At 44.4% G+C, this 25,745-nt stretch overlaps 1 protein-coding gene across 2 annotated transcripts in view; it reads left to right on the forward strand.

Annotated features, from left to right (window-relative positions):
* Positions 1 to 2,721: 2,721 nt before the first annotated feature.
* Positions 2,722 to 25,745, forward strand: part of LOC137518662 (serpin B6-like) — a 54,087-nt gene continuing 31,063 nt past the window's right edge. Inside the window, exons 1-3 of one of the 2 annotated variants that reach the window (XM_068236800.1) lie at positions 2,722 to 2,873; positions 21,883 to 22,058; positions 24,012 to 24,149. In XM_068236800.1, coding sequence (XP_068092901.1) covers positions 21,891 to 22,058; positions 24,012 to 24,149 — 306 coding nt within the window. In that variant the 5' untranslated portion in view covers positions 2,722 to 2,873; positions 21,883 to 21,890. The remainder of the gene's footprint in view (positions 2,874 to 21,882; positions 22,059 to 24,011; positions 24,150 to 25,745) is intronic. The other variant, XM_068236799.1, reaches the window with a different exon arrangement.

Here is a 25,745-nt window from a genome sequence, read left to right on the forward strand (position 1 = left end):
TGTTTTAAAGCACTTTAGGCCTGCAATTTAGCATTCAATGTGATTTCTGCAATTTAAAACGCTGCTTTGCATCAAATCCAGATTTTTCCACTGGACTTTTGGCATGTATCCCACACCGCCATGCCCCCCCTCCAGGTGTTAGACCGCTTGAAACATCTTTTCCGTCACTTTTCTGGCCAGCATAAGTGTTTCTAGTTTTCAAAGTTCGCCTCCCCATTGAAGTCTATTGCGGTTCGCGGAAGTTCGCGCGACCGAAACTTTTTGCGGAAGTTCGCGAACCGAAAATCGGAGGTTCGGGCCATCTCTAGTCACCACCAGTGATAAATTTCAGAATGTAAATCAGGGAGAGGAAAGATTTTAATAGACAAACACTGAAAAAAAATCTATAAATTAATATTGTAAAAAATAAGCATGGCTAGTTCTACATGTAAACATGTTAGTCTCACCAAGTCACTTCAGTTACACTTTAAAGGGAATCTCCAAGCAAATTAAAAAAAAAAAATCTACTTTCCCGGGGCTTCATCCATCCCTTTGCAGCCAACATGTGCCACGCCGCAGCTTCGCTCTCAGCCACTGGCTCCCTGTCCCCTCCACTGCAAAGGCCAACCTCGTGATGTCGTCTTTTACTGCGCCTGCGCGAGCGCCGCTTTCAATCTAGTCCATGTTGTCCGGAGTGTTGTGCGAAGCCTCAAAACTACTGCGCACTACACTCTAAAAAAGGCGGACTTGATTGACAGAGGCATTCGCGCAGGAGCAGTAGAGGAAAACCTCATAAGGTCGGCCTCTGCAGCGAAGGGGACCTGGAGGCTGTGAGCGGAGCTACAGCGTGGGACTTGTCAGCTGAAAGGGGCAGGAGGAAGCCCCAGGTAAGTAGACTTTTTTTATTTGCTCAGACATTCCCTCTAAGGTGTACCTGAACCTGTACCTCTTTTGCATGGGCAGATGAGCTGCTCATTCTCCCAGCTGCTGATCCCAAGCGCAATTTCGGATACAACTTGATGCAACTGAATGAAATGTTTGTTAGCACCACGCATGTAACATGTTTGATACTTGGTAGTGTTACCTGTCATTTAAGGATGGAAGGACACAATTCCAGTGTCGTAACTAAGGAGCTTGGGGCCCCAGTGCGAGTTTTACATGGCCCCCCAAGCATTCTATTGATATATTGATGCCCAAAACCTACCTTGGACAGCTGCAGTGTCAGAGAGGTGTATTTAGAGTAAGGAAATTGTTTGTTATTGCCACTATGCAATGTACATATAGAGATGTTCATTCCCAGCATAGCACCGATGAAAAGCTAAGGGCTAGTTCACACTCGGAGCGTCGCTAGCCCGCGATCGCGTTCGGCTCGTGATTGCGATTTTAATGTAAATCTCGCAATTCTTGTGTGCTTTGCGCTTGTGATTCCCATTCAATTGAACGGGACTCACAGAGCAATCACCCCCAAAACGCTGCCTGCAGTGCGTTTGCGATTGATCACAATCGCAACCGCTGCAGTGTGGATGTATCCATAGGGATACATTGTAGCAGCGCTTTGCTAACGAGCAAAGCGCTCAAGAATCACCCCAATGTGAACCAGCACTCACGATGCATGAAGTAGGGCTCCTAGTGGGCCCTCTACTCGAGGGGCCCCGGCAGGGGCGTAGCAATAGGGGTTGCAGAGGTTGCGACCGCATCGGGGCCCTTGGGCAAGAGGGGCCCCAAAAGCCCTCCCTCAACTACAGTATTAGCTCTCTATTGGTCCTGTGCTCATAACAATCACTTCTATAGATACATTGAATAGTGGTTATCATTAACAGACTGCTCCCCATCCCCTTCTTGCACCTCTGACACTGTAGTTGCCATTGCCAGGTTTTGGTGCGCCGTATCAATTGTTACGTATAGAGTGCTTGGGGGGGGGGGGGGGGGGGTTTGCACATTGTAAAACTTGCATCGGGGCCCACAGCTCCTTAGCTACGCTACTGGGCCCCGGTGTGGTCGCAACTTTGCATCCCCTATTGCAGCGATGGCTAACCTTGGCACTCCAGCTGTGGTGGAACTACAAGTCCCATGAGGCATTGCAATACTCTGACAGCTCTAAGCATAACTCGGGGAGGCAGAGGCATGATGGTATTTGTAGTTTTGTCACAGCTGGAGTGCCAAGGTTAGCCATCACTGCCCTATTGCTACGCCACTGCATATGTTCACCGCCTGTTCTAAATGCTAGCAAGTGACCAGTCAGTGGAGAAACAGCAGCATGGGATGAAGAAAATACCCTAATATTTTTTCACACGTGACCCACCCTGCAACATGTATAACGCAACACTGCATTTTCACATGTAATCCAAAATTGCACTGTACATCTGTTACTATGCTGGGAAGTGACATTTGTACACATGCATTAATGCAAAAAAGTAAGAATAAAGTTTATGACCCTTTGACCCCATACAAAAGTCAGTCATAAGCTACTATTATTCCGTCCTGAAATGTATCTGAACGGCTCAGGATAAATAGACTCCACCACACGCTGCAGACTTCACACACTGAAATTAATAAATGGTTTCTATTTAGTTCGGCGGCTCCCTTTCATAACTTTGTCATTATCACAAAATAATGTTGCTTTATTGAGTCCACAAGGAAATGCTAATATTATGTGGTATATGAGCCGGGCGTTGCAGCTGGGGGCGTGTTCATGTGCGCAGCGTGAGTCACCGATCACTTCCCGTCAGCTTCCTGATCCCTGACTGCAGCCGCCCACAGCAGACAGAGATCTCAGCACTGTATACAGGAGGGAGGCGGATCCTTACTCACACCCATCATCAGCACTGCATATGTGCGGCTCTGTCCTGTCTTGCTAACTACTAGTTGAGCTGCTCCGCACCTTTTGGCTTCAGGTAATAATCTTTTAGGGATGGCGCAATCTGATTTGATTAAATAATCACCACTCCTACTTTTTTTTAGAGTTGTAAAATTACCCAATTACTTTAATTGTGGCCCTGAAGCCAAGTAGAACAGATGAGATATTTTAGAAATTCGGCGATTCACTCTGGTCTTTATCATTAAGTGGGATATTTTAAACTTAGAGAAATGAATACCTGCATTTAAAATGTGTGTATCCAGAACAACGTGGTGTTTAAAAGCTGTCCAACGATGTAAAGATGATCTAACCCGTCTTACCAGCTGTTTCTAATCATTTCATTATGAGTTAAGTAGTGTAACTTTCTTTATGCTAGGCGTTCATTCACTAAACCGTTTGTGACTCATCAGGTAGGGTAAGGTAAGGTAAGGTGACCTCTCTGCACTGGGCTCCTCTCCATGCCTGTAAGATTTGTGCATTACTGTATTGGCATGTGATGTAAACTGTCTTTTTCATTAATCTATGCCAAAATAAAATTGGAGTTTCAGTGTATGTGTGCCTTGGCTCTGTTCCTCTCTGGGAATGCTACAGGAACCACACATTATTAGAGGAAGCACTCCACAATATTGTCTATAGGTTTTGTGTACCATTCTTTCTCAGAATTGGAAGGAAAGCAATCGGCTTCCTCCAGATATTGTTTGTTTAGCTTTTCTATCACCTTGTACCAGTAGACACAAGACAAAATGTCAGTAGAAATCTTGTCTGAATCTAATGATACAATATTTTGGCAGATTTGCCTGCCAGATCGTGTTTTTAATTTTTTTATTTTTTACAGCATGTCTAATCTGAATTTCCATGTGTGTGTTTTTTTTTTTTTTTTTTTCTGATCGATTTTCATAGAAGAGAATGGAAATCGTTAGGAAAAACATTGATGGAATTTTAATTAGCACATTTCTTTTCAGCCTAGAATAAATATTGTATCTACTTGTATCTGGAAGTAAAAACAACATACAGAAGCACAAACAGAATAAGACAGGGACCCGTGATACTTCACTAGCGCGGTCGCTACCTTCATAAACAACTAGTGGCCGCGCTAGTGAAGCATCACAGTCGTGGCACTTCACAGAGGTGGCTGCTATTTAAAGGAGCGAGCGTAGCTAAGGACGCAACACGTGGAACAAACTAAGGCACGCTATGCTGCAGGGAACAAATGTAGTGGCTGCTGTGTTTTTTTTTTTTTGTTTTTTTTTTAACAAATATTCTTGATTGATGAATCAACCCCTATGTGAGATGTAAGCTAAATCATAATCGCAAACTGGATGAGTACACTCACACAAAATGCAAAACACACAAGGGACACATAGCCCATTATCTACATTATGCACTCCTCCCTGTCTCTCTTCCCAATTGCCTGTGTCCCATGACAAACACTAGAGGCCCGGTGGCATGTACCTTACATGAGCATGTACACCCCTTTACTGGTCGACCTCTTGTGTTTGTCACGGGAATCAAACCGATTGAGACGAGACATGGAGTGTTCCCGATGGTGAAGGAGAGAAGACACTCTCCCCTTCGGTTGTCCCGAAATTGACGCCACTACAGCCGCGCTCTCGATCTGCCGCAGAACTAGTGATATCTTCCATGTGGTGCATTTGACCGATTTACAAAAATTGAATAGATTGGCCATCGTTTGGGGCATTGACTTTTAGCAGATTTTATCAGAATAATCAAATCTGCCATTTGTCAATGGGGAAAAATTGAGCATAGATAAGATCTTATCCATTTGTCATACCTCACAACATTTAAGGTATTTGCAAACTTCCTCGCAAGAACTTTTTCCTGTTGTAAATCTGAATTACATTTATTTGTTTGCAAAAAAAAATGTATATAAGCTGTGTGTTCTAATATTGTCAGTCTACAGGAATAGTTTGAAGAAGGCTTATTAGCTGAAAGTCACCTGCTCACACGTAAAGCATTCTTCTTTTGAAATTCCATACCCCATGGGCAAGTCCGCCATAGCCAATTGTTATTCAAAGTGGTCCGAAGCTCTTCGCTCTCCCACCATCACCTGTATTGTTGTGGCCTGCCCCCAGCTCAGCAGCTGCCTATGAGACTGCAGCTGCCAAGCTTGCGGCAGGCTTAGGCCCGGCTCACATTAGAGTATAAAAAAGTCAGTTCCTGGATTGGAAGGGAACGTATTGTAATGGATGGGAACAGATCCAGTGTTAACCTATAGATCCGTTCACATCTGTCCATTCAAATGGATCTGTTCTGTACGATCCGCTGAATGGACCGCAACTTTGGTTCTGCAGCAATTCTCCCGGACCGCTGAGCCCAGTGGAATGTCAATGGAAGCTGAAGCGCTGCATTGGGGGCAATGAGAAAACGGAATGTTTCTTCACACTAGTGAAGAAACAGACCATTCTAAACAGAAAAATACACTGTGGGCGTGTGGTGGGGCAACAGAGTAAAACCAGATCCGATCGACCGGTGATCCGATCTTTTTACCATTTCAATGCAAGTGTGAACTGGACCTTAGGCAACACAGGTGTAGGTGGCCATAACTTCGGAATACTTTAGACTAAAAAGCTATGGCAGTTTTGCCAGAGAGGTGTGGAGTTCCAAACAAGAATGATTTATGACTATGCATGTGTTTTTTCTCTCCCCCGTCACCTACCGATTGTAATAGAGATTGACGTGAAAGGCTTTGGTAGTTTTTAAAGTACACCTATTGGGTAAAAGATGGATACTAACCTCAGTAGTGGAAAGCCTCTAGATTAATGCTGTCCAACTTCATGGTCAGAAGGTGTGTCTAGCACAGAGACGCTATTGTGGACGAGAAAGCGAGCAAGGATATACGTGGCGACACAGGTCGGCTACAGGGGGATGGTAGAAGCCCCAGGTAAGTGAAACTCATTTTCTTAACTTGGCTTTAGGTTTACTTTAAAGAGAACCCGAGGCTGTTTTTTAAAATCTTAATAGGACACAAAAGCACGTTGTGTGCACAATTACATGCCTCTGTGTCCTCCTATTGCTGCCATTAGCCCCCCCGGCTCTGCTGTCCCCCACAACAAGTCGCGGCAGGCTAGCGACAAACTGCTTGTCGCTAGGCTTTTATTTACCTGAAAATGTCACTCATGATTGCTCCCCCGCCTCCTCTTTTGCAGGGCTCCCGAAGTACTCCTGGGTCGCAGCTTGGCTTCCTATTGGAGGAAGCTAACAGAGGCGGAGAGCGGCGGGGGAAGCCTGTCATGGATCGGCGGTGAGGAGGAGGCTGATTGACAGCCTCACATAAATAAAGCAGGCTAGCGAGAAGCAGATTGTCACTAGCCTGGTGATCTTTTAAGGGGGGCAGCAGAGGAAGGGGGAGCTGGCAGCGGCGATACAATAACCAGAGGCATGTCATTGTGCACACAACATGCCTCTGGGTCCTGTTAGGATTACAATATGCCACCTCGGGTTCTCTTTAACTATGACTCCACTATGGCTCAACTGCAGTAAAACCATTAGTTAACAATGGCGGTGATGTTGCTTAATGGTGGGGATAACACTCAGGGCCAGTTCAGGACTTTTTTGCTGCCCCAGGCAAACTTCTGTATAGGTAGTATAGATGCCCCAGTATAGGTTAGCGAGGTTCCCCTGCTCCACCCCTCCTGACCGCCGCTTACCTTCTTGAAGCAGTTGGCGGCTGCCTCCTGCAGCAGGACAGACTCAGTGGCGGGTCACCGGATCCGAGGTCTAAAACCAGGACGGGCAAGGGGGACCAGATTAGCCTGTCCTGCTACAGGAGGCTGCCGCCACTTGCTTCAAGATGGTAAGCGGCAGCCGGGGAGGAGGCTGGGCGTCGACGTGTGATGATGCCTGAGGAAATGGCGTCATGGGCGGGACAGCCCTGCCAACACTGCTAAAGTAAACTATCTCTTTAAAACCATGTATTTACAGAATAATAATCTTTGGGACTTATACATATGCTGTTTTTGCCTTCTGACAAGTTAAAATAATCTAGCTGTTAATCAGTGGACACTGTGTTGTGTTAAATATCTGGAAACGCATATTTTTTAAGGGAAAAATGAAATGTGTGCAATATGGAAGTTAGATTTTTACCTTTTATAAAAGTGCTATTTGCCAGGCTGTTATGCAGTTGCTTTGATTTGACTAGAGTCCTCCGCCTGAAGCAAGCATGTAGTGCTTTCCAAATCCATGCATACTTGTTCTGGATTATTCATTCAGGAACTATTAGGGCCAGTCCAAACAGACACTTTCCATTGTTTTTCTAAGCTGCGGTGTTTGGTGGTTGGCAACTTACCAAATTCCTGATCCATTGCCAGCAGAATACTCTTGAATTTGAGCAAAAGATCATATTTGTGAGCTGTTAGAGCTGGGGTTATGAAAAGCCAGTTTATGAGAGCCACTTCTGCTGTAGTATGTCTGGGTGAATACAATAAAGATAGACACATACTGGGTACTATAATATGAGGTCGCAAGACCACCAACAATCATAAGGCCGATGCAGAACACAAACCTGGCTCCACTTGGGGCTTCTGGTTGTACCTGCTCCACTCCAAAAATATATAAAAAGAAAGTGGGAGAGGAGGATACCCTAACCTTACAAAAAGACTTTTCTCATGAGGCACCCGCCAAAAGATAGTTAATAGTAAAATACATAGATATATTTTATTGACTGTGATCTATGCGTTTCTTGGTATACTCTGAATTGTCTATCACAAAAGGCAAAAAGAACGAAGATGCTCAGCCTTTAGGCTAGCAACGCATACATACAGCACTTGGCCCTAGACTGTAGTCTGGTCTATAAAGACCCGATCCCTGCTGGCAACAATACTTTTACGTATGTACGCAACTTAAAGTGAACCTCCAGACTAAAAATCGACTCAGCACACTGAAAAGGCCTGGTGTTTCTTTAACAGTTTTACAGCATCAGAACCTTGTTTCTCTTATACAAGCCTCATTTTTAGCTGCACAGAAGAAAACTGCCTGGGCAGTTTTCCCCTTATGCTGTGCAAAACATGATGGGATTTCTGATGTTGTTCTCGTTCTGCTGTTTTGGTGCAATTTTTTTTTTTTTTTTTTTTTTACATTTTGAATTTGACATTTGAAGCCTAGTGTGTGCAGCTGAGAGGGGTTATCAGGACACAGGACAGTTGGAACTGTGTCTCATGCTCCCTGTCACCTCCTTTCAACCAAAAAGATGGCAGCCCCCATGAATCACAAACCTTTGCCTGTTCTTTTAAAACAGGGTGGGTAAAAGATTATATTACCTATCTATTCTAATTAACATAACTAATGTAACTTAATAACAGTATGTTTGTTTAGGCTGAAGTTCCCCTTCAATCTGCATTAAGATGATGGCACAATTCGCACCAAGCTGGAAAAACTTGTATCTTATTGATATTTTTCAAAGAAGTGCATCATTGTAAAGAGGAATACCCCTCCCCTTTGACCTTTTTAGGGCCCGTTTCCACTATAGCGTTACGAAATCGCCGGCGAATCACCGCAGGCAAATCGCATGCGGGTGCGATTCCGCATGCGTTTTTTGCCGCGATTTCGCATAGGTAAGGCTGTATGCGATTTTAACCATGTCACTGCCTGTGTGAATTAACATGGGTACCTATGCGAAATCGTGGCAAAAAACGCATGGGGAAACGTATGCGATTTCCCTATTAAATACATTGCGTGCGATTCGCCTGCATTCCGCACGCAGGCAAATTCTGAGGCCCCTACCCTGCAGATTTTTTCTGCACAGAAAAACGTGCGGGGAAACGCACAAGTGGAAACAGTCCCATCCACTTGTACTGACTGTGCGAATCCGCATGCGTTGCCCGCATGCGGATTCGCGATAGTGGAAACGGGCCCTTAAGCCTCCTAACTGTCTTTTAGCTTGGTACATGACTAATAAGGAGCTCAGTTCGGACCTTACTGTCAATTCCAATCTCTGAAATTACATGACATTTATTTTCTGTTACCTAGTTGCCTCTATTTAGTGCTGACATGTTTGGCAGTACTTTACAGCATACATAGTGATATAATAATAATAATAATAATAATAATAATAATAATAATAATAATAATAATAATAATAATAATAATAATAATAATAATAATAAAAATTAATTAATAATAATAATAATAATAATAAAAATTAATTAATAATAATCTGAACATTTGTATAGCACTTTTCTCCTGTCGGACTCAAAGCGCTCAAGAGCTGCAGCCACTGGGATGCGCTCAAGAGGCCACCCTGCAATGTTAGGGAGTCTTGCCTTGAACTCCTTACTGAATAGGTACTTGACCTAGCCAGGATTCGAACCCTGGTCTCCCATGTCAAAGGCAGAGCCCTTAACCAGTACTCTATCCAGCCACCACTGGATAACTTATTCCCTCAGGTGCTCATATTGTAATCCCTGTCATAGGCTAATGTCCCTAGCATATTTTAAGTAATGAGGTAGGAATGGGGAGAGGGACCAAGTAACCTATCAATATTTACAATATTTATATTTTTTATTTTTATTTATTTTTTTCATGGATGGGAGAATGTGGGAGGAAGCTGGAGTACCCCCAAAAAACTTGCACAGGGAGGACAATCCTTTTGCATGCAGTTTCCTGGCATAGAGTCAAATGTGTGACTCCTCTCTGCTGCAAGGTGGGAGTACTGCCTACTATGCTACAGTACTGCCTATGAGGGTTGCTGTAATGTGGACCTATAGTCCACTAGTAATCAACAAGGTGCATGCACACCATAGCCTTTCCTCAGCTGAAATTATTTTGTAATTTGTTTCAGCCAGAAATCTAGAGTGCACGCACTTGTCTACCCCCCTCCAGCCCCCCCTCCCAATATTGCTAACCTCCCATCTAGTGATCCAGCACGGCAGACCATTGTTGTCTGACATTTATTCTATTCTTGCAAAAGGAACATCCTTTGCGGGTCCTACAGCATGGTGGTACTTGCCAGTCCTGCTCTTTCCATAGAACACAATACTCTGCTCATCTGGGAGATAAGAGCTTGTCTGTAAAAGGGTTGTACCAAAACTGCCACCTGAAATGATCACTAATCTTTTTTTGGTAACACTCGAATTGAGTGCATCAACTTGTTGCTTATTGTTCTCTCCATTCTGTGTTTGTTCCTTGCTATCTTCCATGTGCATGCATGGGACAGCCTGCCTTGTCAAACTGTTTCACTCCTTTCACCCCAAATTGTTAAACATGAGGGCAGGAGACAAATAACAATGAAGGCGCAGACAGCTCTGCAACAGTTTTTAACTGATCTGTTTTATGTTTTTCTTTATATAGGTGGGTTCCCCATTAAATATCTTATGTAAAATAAATAGCCCTACCTTCTTCTTGACCTTCAATTTGCCCAATGTTTCCTCCAACCAAGGGACACATGTTTGGGTTTCAGAACCCTTTTATCAACTTTTGGGGCAGGTATCCAGTGAAACCCATCCTCTGTCTTTGGTTTTTATCCTCTAGACTACCACTGGATATGTTCTGCATTGTATATCCAGCTTGATCAATTATCTCTATTCCGGGTTGCAGTGGTACCCGGTCTTATTGTGTTGTAGCTTTTATTCCTAGCTGCAGTGGTTCCTGGTCCGATGATGATGATGATGATGATGATGATGATGATGATGATGATGATGATGATGATGATGATGATGTTGTTGTTGTTTGCTGGGGCTTGGTCTGGCACAAGAGCTCAAGTGTCAGAATCAGAATTTGTTTATTTCGCCAAGCACGGTTGCACCGTGCCCAGACTTAGGTTTGGCACGTTGATTGGCAAGAAAGAGTTGTACAAACAGACAGGAATAAAAACAACATAACGAGTGCAGCAGAACAATACAACAGATACTGGAGTAATATAACATTTGCAGTAGGTCAGTTGCGGGTCTAGCAGGGACAGCAGCGTGTAGCAGAAGATAATTCTAGTACGACCTAGGCAAGGCAGTAAACAGAGCGGCCGCAGCCGAAGTCAGATATTAGTCCGGTACATGGCTATAGGGGCGGTCAGCGGAATGGGCAGAGTTCAAGACTCTGACGGCCGTGGGGAAAAAAGTGTTCATACGCCTAGTAGTCTTAGCAGGGATGGACCGAAACCTCCGGCCCAGTTTGAGTCGAGTGAAAAGACTGTGGCCAGGGTGAGAGGGGTCGCCCACAATTTTCATTGCTCTATTTCGCAGTCTAGTGTTATAGATGAGATCTAGAGGGGAAAGAGGTTTCCCAATAATCCTCTCCGCTGATCTGATGACCCTCTGGAGTTTGTATCTGTCGCTGGCGGTGCAGCTAGCGAACCAGACCAGGATGGATGAGCAGAGGACTGACTCGATCGTAGCAGAGTAGAAGGACCTCAGAAGATCATGGGCCATGCCAAACTTCTTAAGTTGTCGAAGGAAGAAGAGTCTTTGCTGTGCCTTCTTCTGAGTCATGGTAGTGTTTGCCCTCCAGGTCAGGTCAGCAGAGATGGTTGTACCCAGGAGGCGGACGTTGGGAACCCTAGCGACCTCGATGCCCTCGATATATATCGGAGGGGGGTTGCTGGCATTCTTCCTGAAACCAATGACCATCTCCACGGTTTTGGCTGTGTTAAGAACTAGCCTATTCTCTCTACACCAATTGCAGATTCTGTCTACCTCCTTGCGGTAAGCCTGCTCGTCGTTCTCACTAATAAGGCCAATGATTGTGGTATCGTCCGTAAATTTGATAATTTTGACAGTCAGCTGTGGATGTGCAGTTATTCGTGTATAGAGAGAACAGAAATGGTGACAGGATGCAGCCCTGAGGGGCTCCCATGTTGGTCGCTCTGGGTCTGGAGGATATGTCGCCCAGCTTAACCACCTGGGACCTGTTCGAGAGAGAGTCTGTGATTCAGAGATGGAGGGTTGGATGGACTTTGAGCTCCATGAGATTGTCGTGCAGAATACGGGGGCAGATGGTATTAAAAGCCGAGCTGAAGTCCAGCAGAAGAACTCTAGCATAGGAGTTTGGCCTGTCGAGGTGGTTAGTGATAAACTCCAGGCAGATGTTGACAGTGTCGTCAGTGGACCGGTTTGCTCTGTACGCAAACTGGAGAGGGTCCAGTCGGTCCAGAGTAACATTCTTGAGCAGCAACAGTACCGCTCCTTTCAAAGGTCTTCATGACCACCGATGTTAGGGCAACGGGCCTGAAGTTGTTTAGGTCAGAAACCCTTTGCTTTTTCGGGATGGAGATGATGGATTCCTTGAAGCAAGTAGGGACTTTCCCTTCGGTAAGGGACCTGGCGAAGATAGAGGTCAGGACGGGGGCCAGCTGACGTGCGCAGGACTTCAGACATGCAGGTGACACGCAATCAGGGCCAGATGCTTTTTTGGCATTCAAGGAAGACGAGGTGCAGAACAACGTCCTCAGATACTGTCAAGGGGGGGGGGGGGGGCATGTGCTCGAGCTAGGTTCAATGCTCTTATAGGCAGAGGGGGGGGGGGAGTAAGGAGTAGACGACCCCCAGAGGTGCCCGGAACCTCAAACCTGCAATAAAAGTTACTGAGTTCCTCAGCTAGCTCGGAGCAAGGGGTAGCCTGTTGGGGAAGAGGCTTGTAGCTGGTGGCAGCCTTCAGGCCCATCCAGACAGCCCGAGGGTCGTTTGAGCGGAGATTGTTCTGAATTCTTTCAGCGTATGACCGTTTAGCGGCACGGAGTTCCCTGTTGAGGGAGTTCCTTGCCGTTCTGTAGTCCACCAGGGAGCCAGACCTGTGAGCTGCTTCCTTGTGACTCAGCAGTTGGCGCAACTTGTTTGAGAACCACGGTTTGTCGTTGGGGGTAAATCTTGAAGGACTTGGTGCGTACACAGGATTCCTCACAGAAGCTGATATAGGATGAGACAGTATCAGCCCACTCATCTAAGTCGGGTGATTCTAGCGCCTTCCAGTCCATACAGTCAAAACATGCCTGGAGTTGGAGTTTGGCTTAATTTGACCACACTTTGGTGGACCTCAGGACCGGTTTCGCTGACTCAAGGCGCCGTCTATAGGTAGGAACCAGATGGATGAGGCAGTGGTCAGAGGAACTGAGAGCTGCCCACGAGGCGGCCTTGTAAGCGTCCTTTAGAGGTGTATAGCAGTGGTCTAGAGTAGTGGCTGGATAGTGTACTGGTTAAGGGCTCTGCCTTTGACATGGGAGACCAGGGTTCGAATCCTGGCTAGGTCACGTACTTATTCAGTAAGGAGTTCAAGGCAAGACTCCCTAACACTGCAGGGTGGCCTCTTGAGCACGTCCCAGTGGCTGCAGCTCTTGAGCGCTTTGAGTCCGACAGGAGAAAAGCGCTATACAAATGTTCAGATTATTATTATTATTATATAGAGTACTGGAGTTCCTGGTGGGGCAGTCCACGTGCTGGAGGTAGCGTGGGAGCTCATGCCGGAGGTTGGCTTTGTTGAAGTCACCCATAATGATAAACAGAGTCTGGAAGGGACGTCTCCCACTGTGTGATGGTCACTGAGGTCACGCTGAGCAATTTTAACATCGGCGTCAGACGGAATATACACGCCCCCGAGGACGTAGGAGGTGAACTCTCTGGGCGAGTATGAAGGCCTGCATTTAATGAGTAGTAGTTCGAGGTTGGGGGTGCACTTTTTAGCTAGCAATGACGTGTTTGGGCTCCATGCGGAGCTGACATAGAAACAGATGCCCCCACCTTTCTTTTTCCCTGAGAGGGTGGGATCGCGGTCCGCACGTATAATGCTGAAGCCCGGGCGGAGGGCATTGTCTGGAATGTCCTCCTGCAGCCACGTTTCCGTGAAGCAGATGACTGGGGTAATATTGCTGAGCTCCCTCTTGTTGCTAAGAAGGCGAAGTTCGTCCAACTTGTTAGGGAGGGAGCGGACATTTGCCAGGAGGGCTGAGGGAATGGCTGAGCGCAGGCCCCTTTTCCTCAACCTCACTAAGGTTTCCGCGTGGCAACCCCTGCGCCGCTGACCTGAACGGACTGGAGGGTCAGAGCTGGTGAGTTTTTGGACGTGGCTCCAGACAGAGTTGTGGAGGAGACCACCATCAGGGATGGAGGAGCTGCAGTCCAGTGGAATGGGTGCCAACGTTTAGGGCTCTATGCATCCTTCGGCTCCAGCAACTACTGTATGTTGCTTGTGGCTGTGTAATATACTTTCATGTACCACTATGGGTGACAGAGGATTAGGCAAATGGAGGAACCTAGTAGCTATGAAGCACTTTTCAGGTTTCATCTGTTTTATACATTCCTTCCACCTACTACAGACTGGATCAGAAAACTTTTTTTTTTTTTTTTTTTTTTTAGAGCATGTGGAGGCTGAATCCCAAAATATTTCGTCAGACCTGTGTCCATTGAGGAATACCTGAGCTGGACCTTTTTGCCGAGAGAGCGGCTCTAGCTCCATGCAACCTTCTAGCCATGACAGTAGAAGGCTGTCATTGCTGCCCGCTTGTGCCTCTTAGAAGTCAAGGGATGCCCTGCTGGTAGTTTCAGTATAATGTGAGCGTTTCCGTTTGGGTAAAAAAAGGGGAGGAAGGGGTGATAGGAGAGGGCCCACAATAGTTGTTGTTTCAGTTTGTTCAGGGGAGGGAAAGAAAGTGAGAATGGGCTTTGATAGAATGTTTAGATAAGCTATGCATTAGTTTTTACTGTACTGTCATTTTGTGGTACACTAATGAAAGCAGGCAGTCTGTGCATTTCCAGCCTTTGTCATATCTGTGGGGAATTAATATTTCTAATATCTGTCTATCTAACAAAGGAAAAAATGAAAACTGCTGTACTTTCTCCCCCCCCCCCCCCCCCCCCCCCATCCTGAGGTGCTGTGTAGACTAAATAGTAGCATAGGATAGGCTTAGAAGTAATGTACGCACACTCCGGCAGGTTACATCCAAAAGCTTTCAATAAACCACAAGACGAGATAAAAGGTTTGACATAAAGATGGAGACACTGAGAGCCCAACATAGTGTAGTATGTACTGGTAGAATGCATATGTAAGGCAAGTATGCAGATATACTCACAAACAAAGGTTATTATGCCAGTAACCACTATATCAGCGGGTGGGGAGATTAGACCTTTCCCCTCTCAGGATTAAGGAGTCGCTCTCTGTAGATAGGAAATAAGGGGCAACACCCCTCCACCAAGGGTGGACACAGGAACTGTATATGCAGACAGAGGCGCCAAAAGAACAAAAATTACTAAAAAATGTTAAAATGAGAGGAGGCAGAGGTGGACTTGCCTCCTCCAAACAGAAACACAAAGAGACTGTTGTATGAATTCAAAACAACAAGGGTTTATTTGTATACTCCAAAAGTATACAAATAAACCCTTGTATGAATATATATATACAACAGTCTCTTTGTGTGTCTGCTTGGAGGAGGCAAGTCCACCTCTGCCTCCTCTCATTTTAACATTTTTTAATAAATTTTTATTCCGGCGCCTCTGTCTGCATATACAAAATGTCTGACATGTTTCGAACAGAAATGTCCTTACTCGTAGCCCCTATGAGTAACAACATGACTGTCCAAAACAGGTCAGCCATTTTATCTCGTCTTGTGGTTGTTTAACCACTTAAGCACAACTGGACGAACATTCTCGTCCAGTTGGGCCGCGCGTGCTCCCGCGGCCGGCTGTTAGCCCGGCAATCAATGAACGGGATTATAGATCCCATTCATTGATCGAAGCCCCCCCGCAGAAAAACAGACAGCCTCTAATCACAGGCTGCGGTTTTTCTGAGTTACAAAAAGTTCCCCGTCTTCATTCTTTTTTTTCTGGAAGCGTAGGATCACGCTTCCAGGACTTTTTCACTGTCGCCATCTTGTGGCCAAATAGTAAAACTTCACACACATCCATTTTTTAATAAATGAATACAATTTTTTTACATTTAACCACTTCACCACTGAGGGGTTTTACCCCTTGAACACCAGAGCAATTTTCACCTTTCAGCGCTCCTTCCATTCATTCATCTATAACTTTATTATTGCTTATCGCAATGAACTATATCTTGTTTTTTTCGCCACCAATTAGGCTTTCTTTAGGTTATTTTATTCTAAATGTTTTAATGGGAAAATAGGAAAAAATGTGGGAAAACATTTTTTTCAGTTTTCGGCCATTATAGTTTTTAAATAATGCATGCTACTGTAATTAAAACCTATGAAATGTATTTGCCCATTTATCCCGGTTATAAAACCGTTTAAATTATGTCCCTATCACAATGTTTGGCGCCGATATTTTATTTGGAAATAAAGGTGCATTTTTTTCAGTTTTGCATCCATCCCTAATTACAAGCCCGTAGTTTATAAAGTAACAGTGTTATACCCTCTTGACAAGACAAAAAACATTTATAGCGCGCTTTTCTCCTGGCGGACTCAAAGCGCCAGAGCTGCAGCCACAAGGACGTGCTCTTGACATAAATATTTAAAAAGTTTAGTCCCTAATGTAACTATTTTTTTTTCTTTTTTTTTTTTTTTTTTACAAAAAAAATAAATAAAAATTGGGGAGTGTTGAAGGTAATGAGTTAATTTATTGTGTAAAACGAATGTATTTGTATATGTAAAATCCTTTAGGGTGTAGTTTTACTATTTGTCCACAAGATGGCCACAGTGAGTTTGTGTTCATGCGACCTGTAAGCGTCCGGAAGGACACTTACAGGAAGCACTACGAGGCTGGGAAAATCACGCGCTGTTTCTCATAGAAGCAGCAGATCATTGCGGGGGCTTAGATCAACGAACGGGAATGGATTTTCCCGTTCATTGATCTCCGAGCGGGCGGCGGTGTGCACGGGCGGCGGTGTGCACGAGCGGCGGGAGCGCAGGAGGTACGGATTTCTCAGTCTCTTGGTTTTTTAGGGGGGGGTAGGAAAGGACGGAGAAATTCGTACTGCGGGGGGTAAAGTGGTTAAAATTAGCTGTTTACCTTCCACACCAAAAATTACCCACATACAATGTTTAATACAAAAAATAAATTACAATTACACAAAAACATAAATGGTTACCTAAGGGTCTGAACTTTTTTAAATATGCATGTCAAAGGAGTATATTAATATATATATATTTTTTAAATTATGGGCTTGTAAATAGTGATGGACGCAAATTGAAAAAATGCACCTTTATTTCCAAATAAAATATCGGCGCCATACATTGTGATAGGGACATAATTTAAATGGTGTAATAAGCGGGACAAATGGGCAAATAAAATACATGTGTTTACATTACGGTAGCATTTATTAATTTCAAACTATAATGGCCAAAAACTGAGAAATAATATTTTTTTTTCCATTTCTTTCTTAGTATTCCTGTTAAAATTGATTTAGAACAAAATAATTCTTAGCAAAATGTATCCCCCCCCCCCCCCCCCAAAAAAGCCTAATTGGTGGCAGAAAAAACAAGATATAGACCAATTTATTGTGATGAGCAGTGATAAAGTTATTGGCAAATGAATGGGAGGTGAAAGTTGCTCAGATGCAAAAAATAAACAACCCTTCGGGCTTAAGTGGTTAATAAATGCTTTTGGATGTCACCTGCCAGAGTGTGCAGACATTACTTCTAAGCCTATCTATATAGATATAGATGTATGTATGTTTTTAATAAGGAAAGTTGCCTTGAACAACTTGCTAATGTAAATTTAATGTCCATAAACGGTGGTGATCATATTTTTTTGCACAGGCAGACCACTGTTTTTATTGTTCATTACTGTTATTATTATTTGATCATGGGTGCTAGTGCTGGATTGGGCTAGCTGAGGAGGACGGGGAATCCTTATTAGGATCTTCTAGAGCAGGGCTGTCAAACTCAAACACAGAGTGGGCCAAAATTGTACACTGGGACCTAGTCGCGGACCAACCTCAATGTCTAGTGGCCATCCTATAAGGTTTCCTGGCATCTAATGGCTCCCCTCCAAAGTTCCCTGGTGTCTAGTGGACCCCACCATCCCCTATAGAGTTCTCTAGTGTTCAGTGCTCCCTCATGCGACATACCTGGTGTTCTAGGGCTTCACCTCCAATATAGCTTCCCTGGTAGTCAGAGTGGGCCGAACAAAATGTAAAGTGGGGAAAACCACTTGAGGGCCATATTTAATGGCTCTGAGGGCCAGATTTGGCCCACGGGCCAGAGTTTGACTTGTATGTTCTATCTAGAGGCTTTCCCCCTCCGAGGTAAGTATATATAATTTTATTTTTTTAATTTTCAAAGTAAAAGATTCTCTTTAAATTGCATCCCATTCCCCTCCCCAAAACCAATGATGATGAGCGGGTGCTCTGTGGCTCCCGCTGCCAGTATGTCATTGCGTGTGTGTAGGTGTCACGCTTGAGAACATTTTCCATATGGTGGTACACTGAGTGGTAACCCAGGTAAACAATTGATATCAGTCTGTTTACCTAATCTAAAACTCATCTGCTGATGTACGGAAGGTTTCTTGTTCCTGTTTTATGCAGACCTTAACCTCCCTAGCGTTCTGATTATTTGTGGCGCACGGCCGCGGGACGGTCTTTTTAAACTAAATTAAGCGCTAGCTACATGATTCCCCCCCCCCCCCCCCCTTTGCTATCCCACCCACCCCTCCGATAGCCGCCGGCGATCATACCCAACAGGAAATCCCGTTGTAAACGGGATTTCCTGTATGGGCTTCCCCATCGACATGGCGACGATCGGAATGACGTCAGTCCTGATCCACCCCATAGCGCAGCCTGGCAGTGATTGGCCAGGCTGCGCAAGGGGTCTGCGGGGGACCCCTCTTTTGCGGTGGATCGGCGGCGATCGTAACAAACACGCAGCTAGCAAAGTGCTAGCTGCGTGATTGAAAAAAAAAATATGTAAATCGGCCCACCAGGGCCTGAGCAATCCACCGTGGCGTTACTGGATGAGCTGAGCTTATCCGTAACGCTCAGGTGGTTAATGTTCAGTCTTTAGGTGCGTACACGTGCACTACAAAAGGAAACGACGGGTCCACCGGACCTTCCCGCTAGGCGGTCTTTAGCTGACAGTATGCGCGGATCGTTCAGAAACAGCCTTGTCAGTCCGCCGACAGTGCGTACATGCGCGCAGCGGGAGGGCGCGGCGGACCCATCGTTTCCTTTTGTAGTGCGTGTGTACGCACCTTTTCTCTTGTTGCCAGAATATAGACTTGCATTACAAAGAGAATGTTTGCAGTTCAGTTACTAGGATTAGCACTGTTATCACTTGTATCTTGTCCTGGGTGTGACTGCAATGACCTTTCACAGGAAAATGCTATCACAAGCTAGATACTTCTTCAGTGAATCATGCCATCTTCTGATTTATTTTTAAGTGAGAATTTCAACATGTTGACAGTTACACATCCTAAAGCTACCTCATTTACTTGATATGAAATGAGGGTCTATAATATGGGTTGATCAGGTTTTATTAATGAAACATTCTTTAGAGGTAAGTATTCTTGTTCTACCAATGGCACAGATAGCAGCCTGAGGTATAAATGGGCCAGTTCTGCTTACAATCCATTGTGCACACAGCAGCCTTCGATTGTCCCCAGTGTGTCTCCCAGAGATCTGGAGTGCTGGATTATCTCATTGTAGGCATTGTTTTCCTCCTTACCCTTCCTGTTCCATTGTATGCCACACTGTTTCCCTGCTCCGTGTCAATGGCTTCTAGATTGCTGATCCTGCAGGTGACCGTAATTGCTCCTGTATCCCCACCTTAAAGCCCCATCTACACCATACAATTTTTTTGTTCGATTCAATCCGACATGTCTGATCGGGATTCGATTCAATTTGCCATTGCAAAACAATGGCAAATTGAATCGAATCAAATCCCGATCGGACATGTCGGATTAAATCGAATCGGACAAAAAATTGTATGGTGTAGATAGGGCTTTAGGATGCAGGCTGACTCAGAGAGATTGTAAATACCAGAATTCACAGGATAAGGCAGTGTTCTGTCCAGAATTTTTTTTCCATCCGGGTGGCATGAAAAAGTATGCGGGTGGGGCATGTTGGAAAAAAAAAAAAAAACAGGATTGGCATTTCTCTGCGCAGCTCTGCTTACAGTGTTGGAGGAGGTGAGCGATGACAGCCGGGGGCTCGCCAAAACTAGCTGGGTGGAGCACCAAGCTAAAAGAGCCTAGGGAGAACACTGTAAGGTAGTTACAGAGTGAATACATTTATTTTAGGCTTAAATGAAGTGCGTCAATTAAATTGTCAGCGTCACACCTGCATTAAGCTATGTACACATGCTAGATCTGAATCTAGTATGTGTACAGCAGCTGCCCGATATCCCCTAAAGATCCAGCATTGCAGAGCTTTAGTGTCCCCTGATGCCCAAGCATCCCCCAATCGCATTGTTCTCCCCACCCACCTGTGGAATTTCGCTCTGTCATGTGCCGTTCGCCATCTTTTCATCTCCCTTTATAGCAACAGATGCATCACTAGTCTGCAGGCTAATGACTTGTCATTACAGTATCCAGCCTCAAACTGTCACCAAAGGAATCAATCCCAGCTATGGATATACAAGGCTAATACACAATGAGATTTTTCAGCAGATTTACTGTCCAAATGTTTTTCCTATATTTTTTCCGATCGATTTCCATTCACTTCTATAAGAAATCGATCAGAAAAACGATCGAAAATCAGGTCTGACATGTTGAAAATAATCTATCGAACCATCTATCTGCCAAAAAAATCTCATGGTGTATTCCCAGCATTTGGAAATGGCTATTCCTGTTAAGTTCTCTGTCTACACTCTTGAACCATCGTACAGTACCATTTGAACATTTTCCAAACACTTGAAGATTAGATAAGCAGAAACTACTGAATTGACCTGGCTGGAACTCTTGTTGCTACATTGCTAATGCTTGGTACACACCATGCAATTTATTGTCAGATTGATGGGTCGAATTGATCATTTCCAACAGATCAATCATATTTCCACTTGATTCTCTGATCACTTCTGCACAACATTGATCAGAAATTGATTGGCAACCTGATCGGATCTGTCAGAAATTGATTCAACCCATTGATCTGATGGGAAATTGCATTGTGTGTACTAGGCACTAGAATAGTATAGAGCTGCCATACATTATATAGATAAGTACTGTCTGTATGTTTATGGTTTTTGCCCAGAGGGATGCATTAAAACCTGAAACCTACCGTTCACAAAGAGAAACGCTGACAGTTAAGTCCTTATCACTGGTTTCTGTAAATGCATACAACTAGTTATGGTCATGTATAGTAGAACTCATGAAGTATGTGATGCTGGATCCACACCATGCAAACAAACGGAAATCGATCAGAAAATCAATCTATCCTCAGATTGGACATGCTGGGAATAATCGATCTGGCATGTAAATCTGCCAAACAATGGTATGGTGTGGAACCAGCATAAGTTGTTTCATCAGCTGATAGATTTGCTGTGATCAGATCCTACTTTAGCATGTGATCGTGACTAGCAAATCAGAGACTTACAGATCTATCACCTGACCAAACTGATCACATGCTTCTCCATGAGCTAGACAATACATCATTACCAGGGCTGTGGAGTCTGAGTCAAGGAGTCAGAGCAATTTTGGGTACCTAGAGTCGGTGATTTCAATAAACTAAAGAGTCAGTCAGATGATTTTTTTGTACCGACTCCACAGCCCTGATCATTACATATAACATGAGCATGTTTTTGACACAGGTTTCCTTTGGGTACACCCGATTTGAAAACACTTGCTCCTCTTCTCCAGCTTCTGGTGTGTGCATTGACATTACATATGAGTAGAAAACCCTACTCCCAAAATATTGTTCTGCAAGGTGGGGCAGTTCCATTTCCCTATTTACAGCAGAACAGTTTGGTTTATAAGAGTGATTAATAGGGGTGTTTATTGATTTTCTAATTTCTTTATATTCCATGTATGTATTGATGTGTTTGTAATTTAGACCTGTAAAACCCTGTGGAGATTGTTATTAATAATAATTTATAAATTGCCAACATATTCCATGGCCCTGTGCAAAATATGATTTTTATTATTATTTTTTTTTTGGTTACCATTATTGTCACTTGAACAAGATTATGTATTATCTGCACTCATTGATTATCATTTATCTTGCAGGCTAGAAAATGGATTCTCTGAGTGAGGCAAATGGCTGCTTTTCCATTAATCTGTTTAAGAAGTTGACTGAGAAGGATAACAAATGCAACCTGTTCTTCTCCCCAATGAGCATCTCCTCAGCTTTGGCAATGATTTACTTGGGAGCAAAAGGGAATACAGCTGCTCAGATGACAAAGGTATGTGTTGCCGGGACTATCGGTAGTCCCCAAAGGAAAAAATATTGTTAATTTCCAGGGATGGTTGATGACAATTATACAATCCCGAGTTGCAGAATTACTGACATTTTGTATGCAAATGTATCCAGTATGAAAATTGACTAATCAAATCATGCCAAGGTGAAATGATATTGGTCCTTTTTAAAGCCACATCCCACTGCCCATCACTAGCCATTTCTGCCAGGGTTACAAAGAGAAAAAACTGGGTAGTTCAAAAAGTGTTTGCTTCAAAAAAGTGTCATAACTTAAATGTTTAAAAAGTTGTAATGTGAGTATTTCTGTGCAGTGGTGTAGGGTCTGCTATGCGGCCCATAGGTAAGCGGAGCCTGGTGACATGGCTGGCAGCGATAAGGGGGCCTGTAGTGGGCTTCATGGAGACCCATGGTGCAGGGCTGGCACTTCCATAGGGGCAAACTGGGCAATTGCCCCAGAGCCACAAGCCAGCTGCCAGGCCTCCTCTCCCCCAATTTGACTGTGGTCCCTGGGGCCCTGCATAGTTTTCGGCAGTATAGCAACTTATCTGTCCCCGTCGCACTACCCTAGAGCTGCCTTACTCGCTGAGTAACGTGCATGCTCAGTGGAAACTTTAAACTGATCACCCCAAATATCTCCGCAGCCATGCCTCCTATACTCCCGAGATTGATTTTGAGGATATGGAGGGGACCTCTGTGCCAAACTGAAACCTTCCAGTCCCATGGTTCATGAGATCTTGGGAATGCTGGATTTGGGGGCTGCAATTTTGCACAGAGCTAGTTGGGGGTGTCCCCACCATACCTTTTGATATCTGAAGGGTGCAGGAACTGTGGCTGTGGAGATATCTCCCACCGCATTATAGAATAGGGAATCCCGCAATACAGCATCGTACTGCACATGTGGGGGAGCGTGAATTTTGGGGCAGCAGGATCGAACACAGCACCGACATGCTGCACCAATAGTCAGTGGCTCTGTGCATTCCCGTCTTTATCCCCGCTGGCTGCATATCCCCAGTGACCCAGCACTGGGTCACTGAGAAGATGCAGCCAGTTGAAATTTTTTCAAGAGACTGCAATAAGATTAGTGGGGGGAGGTTTGGGGTCCCTTAATTTTGGCCCTTGGGGGCCATTTAATTTCAGCTGGAGGCCTCATTCTAACTAGAACTGACCCTGCCCCCTGAGGTGCAGAGCTGTATGAGCGGAGAAGTGAATTCACCTCTCCAGGCTCCTCTGGCAATCTATCTTCTCCTGGCATCCTCATCGCCATGACTACTTAAAATGAGACAAACTGTGTGTGTGTGTGTGTGTGTGTGTATGTGTATGTATATGCAAATGGCTACCATGCCCATTCTAGCTCCTCTGTTTGGTACACATGTGCCTCTTGTGTGGTCCTGCCTCTTCTAACTTTCACACGAGAGGGCAAAGGCAGTGGTGAAGTGACCTGGTCTTCCACGTGAGACCCACAAACTGCCAGGTGGTCTAGCACTGCTTTGGCTACAGTGCTTTTTTTTTTTTTGTTTGTTTTTTTTTTTGTTTTGTTTTAAGCCACTAATCTGGATGTATGCAAATCAGATGAGAACACCTCGCTTTTTTTTATTCTTCCACTGCAGTATTTTATTAGGTAATACTAGACTTTTTAAATAAAGAATCCAGGCCAGGTTTCCTGGCTCACTTATATTATCCCCTCTCGAGATGTGGTATAAAATAAATAAAGCCCAGTGAGTTGTCTGATTGTGAGAAACCTGTATTTTAAATTAGATTGAATTAAATCAAATCCTACAAGCTAAACAAATGGCTTTCTAACTACATTCTCTTGTAAACAAGCAGAAAATGTTTTTTGTGAATTTACACTGGTGATCCAAGCATTATTATAGACCTCGGATGTATTAAGTATGCTGTAAATTGCTTTATAATGATGCAATATTTTTATTTTTTATTTTAGGCTCTTCAGTTTGAAAAAGCAAAAGATCTACATTCATCATTTCAGTCTCTTATCTTTGAAATCAACAAACCAGGAACAGATTACCTTTTGAGAACAGCCAATCGTCTCTATGGAGAAAAGAAGTTTACCTTTCTTGATGTAAGATTTTATTTTTTGTATATAGGTTATTTGCTGATCTTTTATTATCATACTATTTTATTATCGTTCCCATTTGGTATTATTGGTGGGTTGGTTAACTTCTGTTGGGATATTTCCTGTTCAGATCCTCAAACTGGAACAGCTCTCTACTAAAGATCGACAAAACACACACCTCTTCCTCCCCACCTCAATAAACGGATTATTATTTAGTATTTGTATAACGTTGTCATCTTTAGATAAACAGCTTGTCCGAGACCATAAAAGAGCACGTTAAAGTGCTTACCACAAAGATGTCTGAAGTCAGTGCAGCCACGCTCGTACATGGACGGGAGCGCAGCCGCACAAACATACTCAACAAGCGCTTGTAGAATGTGTTCAGGGGGGGGGGGGGGGGGGGGTGGCGGGGGAGGGCGCGAGCGAGGGGAATGGGCCAGCCTGGAATACCTGGAAGCCTCCCTCTACTGAGGTATGTATGTATGCTTGATTAGATGGACAGATAAAGATATTTATTTATTTTTCTTTACAAGTACACTTGAGGCCCCTTGCACACCGCATCGCCTCGCATTGCACTTCCCCCACCACATCCCTGCCACAAGGGCCATGCAAGTCTATGGAGACTTGCACATTTTGCGCAAAGTTAGTGCAGGTGTGCACTACAGGAGAGCTACACGGTGCACATACGGGGACGACTGAAAGGTATCAGAGTCCCTGTCGCTGCGCAGGGTCATATGAAACCTAATTTCTGTGGTACGGTGCTTGCACAGCATCACAAGGCTAAGCTCAGGTTTGCAACTGGCCTGAAAGGAAGGAAACCTGTAGAAAATGACTGTAATGTTCAAAATTCACGTTACCTGGTTTCCTTGTTGAGTTTTTTTTTTCCCCCGCTTCATTATTGTCTGGAGTTACACCTGCAACAAGCATGCAGCTACTGGAATCAGAACATATTTGTTCTGAGTTAGCAGTTCAACAAGATTCCTCACAACGCCCCAGAAAATAGTTTTAAAAATACAGTGGCGGCTTGCATATTTTTCTAACTTCATATTTCTTAATGTTCTCAGGTCCCCTTTGAGGCTACACTTGAACTCTCCCAGTCTTAATTATTTTTGGATATGGTCACTGTAGTCCAAGTAGGAAGTGGAGCATTCCACCTGTGCAGCAAACCAGGTGGTTTCAGCACTCTAGGTTTGGTCATCAGCATTTGTCTAAAACACATGCTTTGCTCTGGCTATCTGCCAGGTGGTTTTGGTTGTGCAGTGATAGTTTAAGGGCTCGTTCCCACTATCGCGAATCTGCATGCGTCCAACGCATGCAGATCCGCACATGTAATACAAGTGGATGGGCCTGTTTCCACTGTAGCGTTGTTGAGGTGTGTTTTTTTCAGCGTGAAAAAAACGCACAAAAGAGCCAACGATTTCGCCTGTGTCGGGAATCCGTGCGAATCGCCGCTAATGTATTTAATAGTAAAAACGCATGCGTTTGTTACATGCGTTTTTACCCGCGATTTCGCGTGCGATTTCGCACCTTTTTCAATTTTATTTAGCCCTGGCAGTGTCATGGTTAATTTCGCATGGCACCCTGTCATGCGAAATCGCATGC

This window comes from Hyperolius riggenbachi, chromosome 5 (assembly GCF_040937935.1).
Source record: "Hyperolius riggenbachi isolate aHypRig1 chromosome 5, aHypRig1.pri, whole genome shotgun sequence".
Lineage (NCBI taxonomy): Eukaryota > Metazoa > Chordata > Amphibia > Anura > Hyperoliidae > Hyperolius > Hyperolius riggenbachi.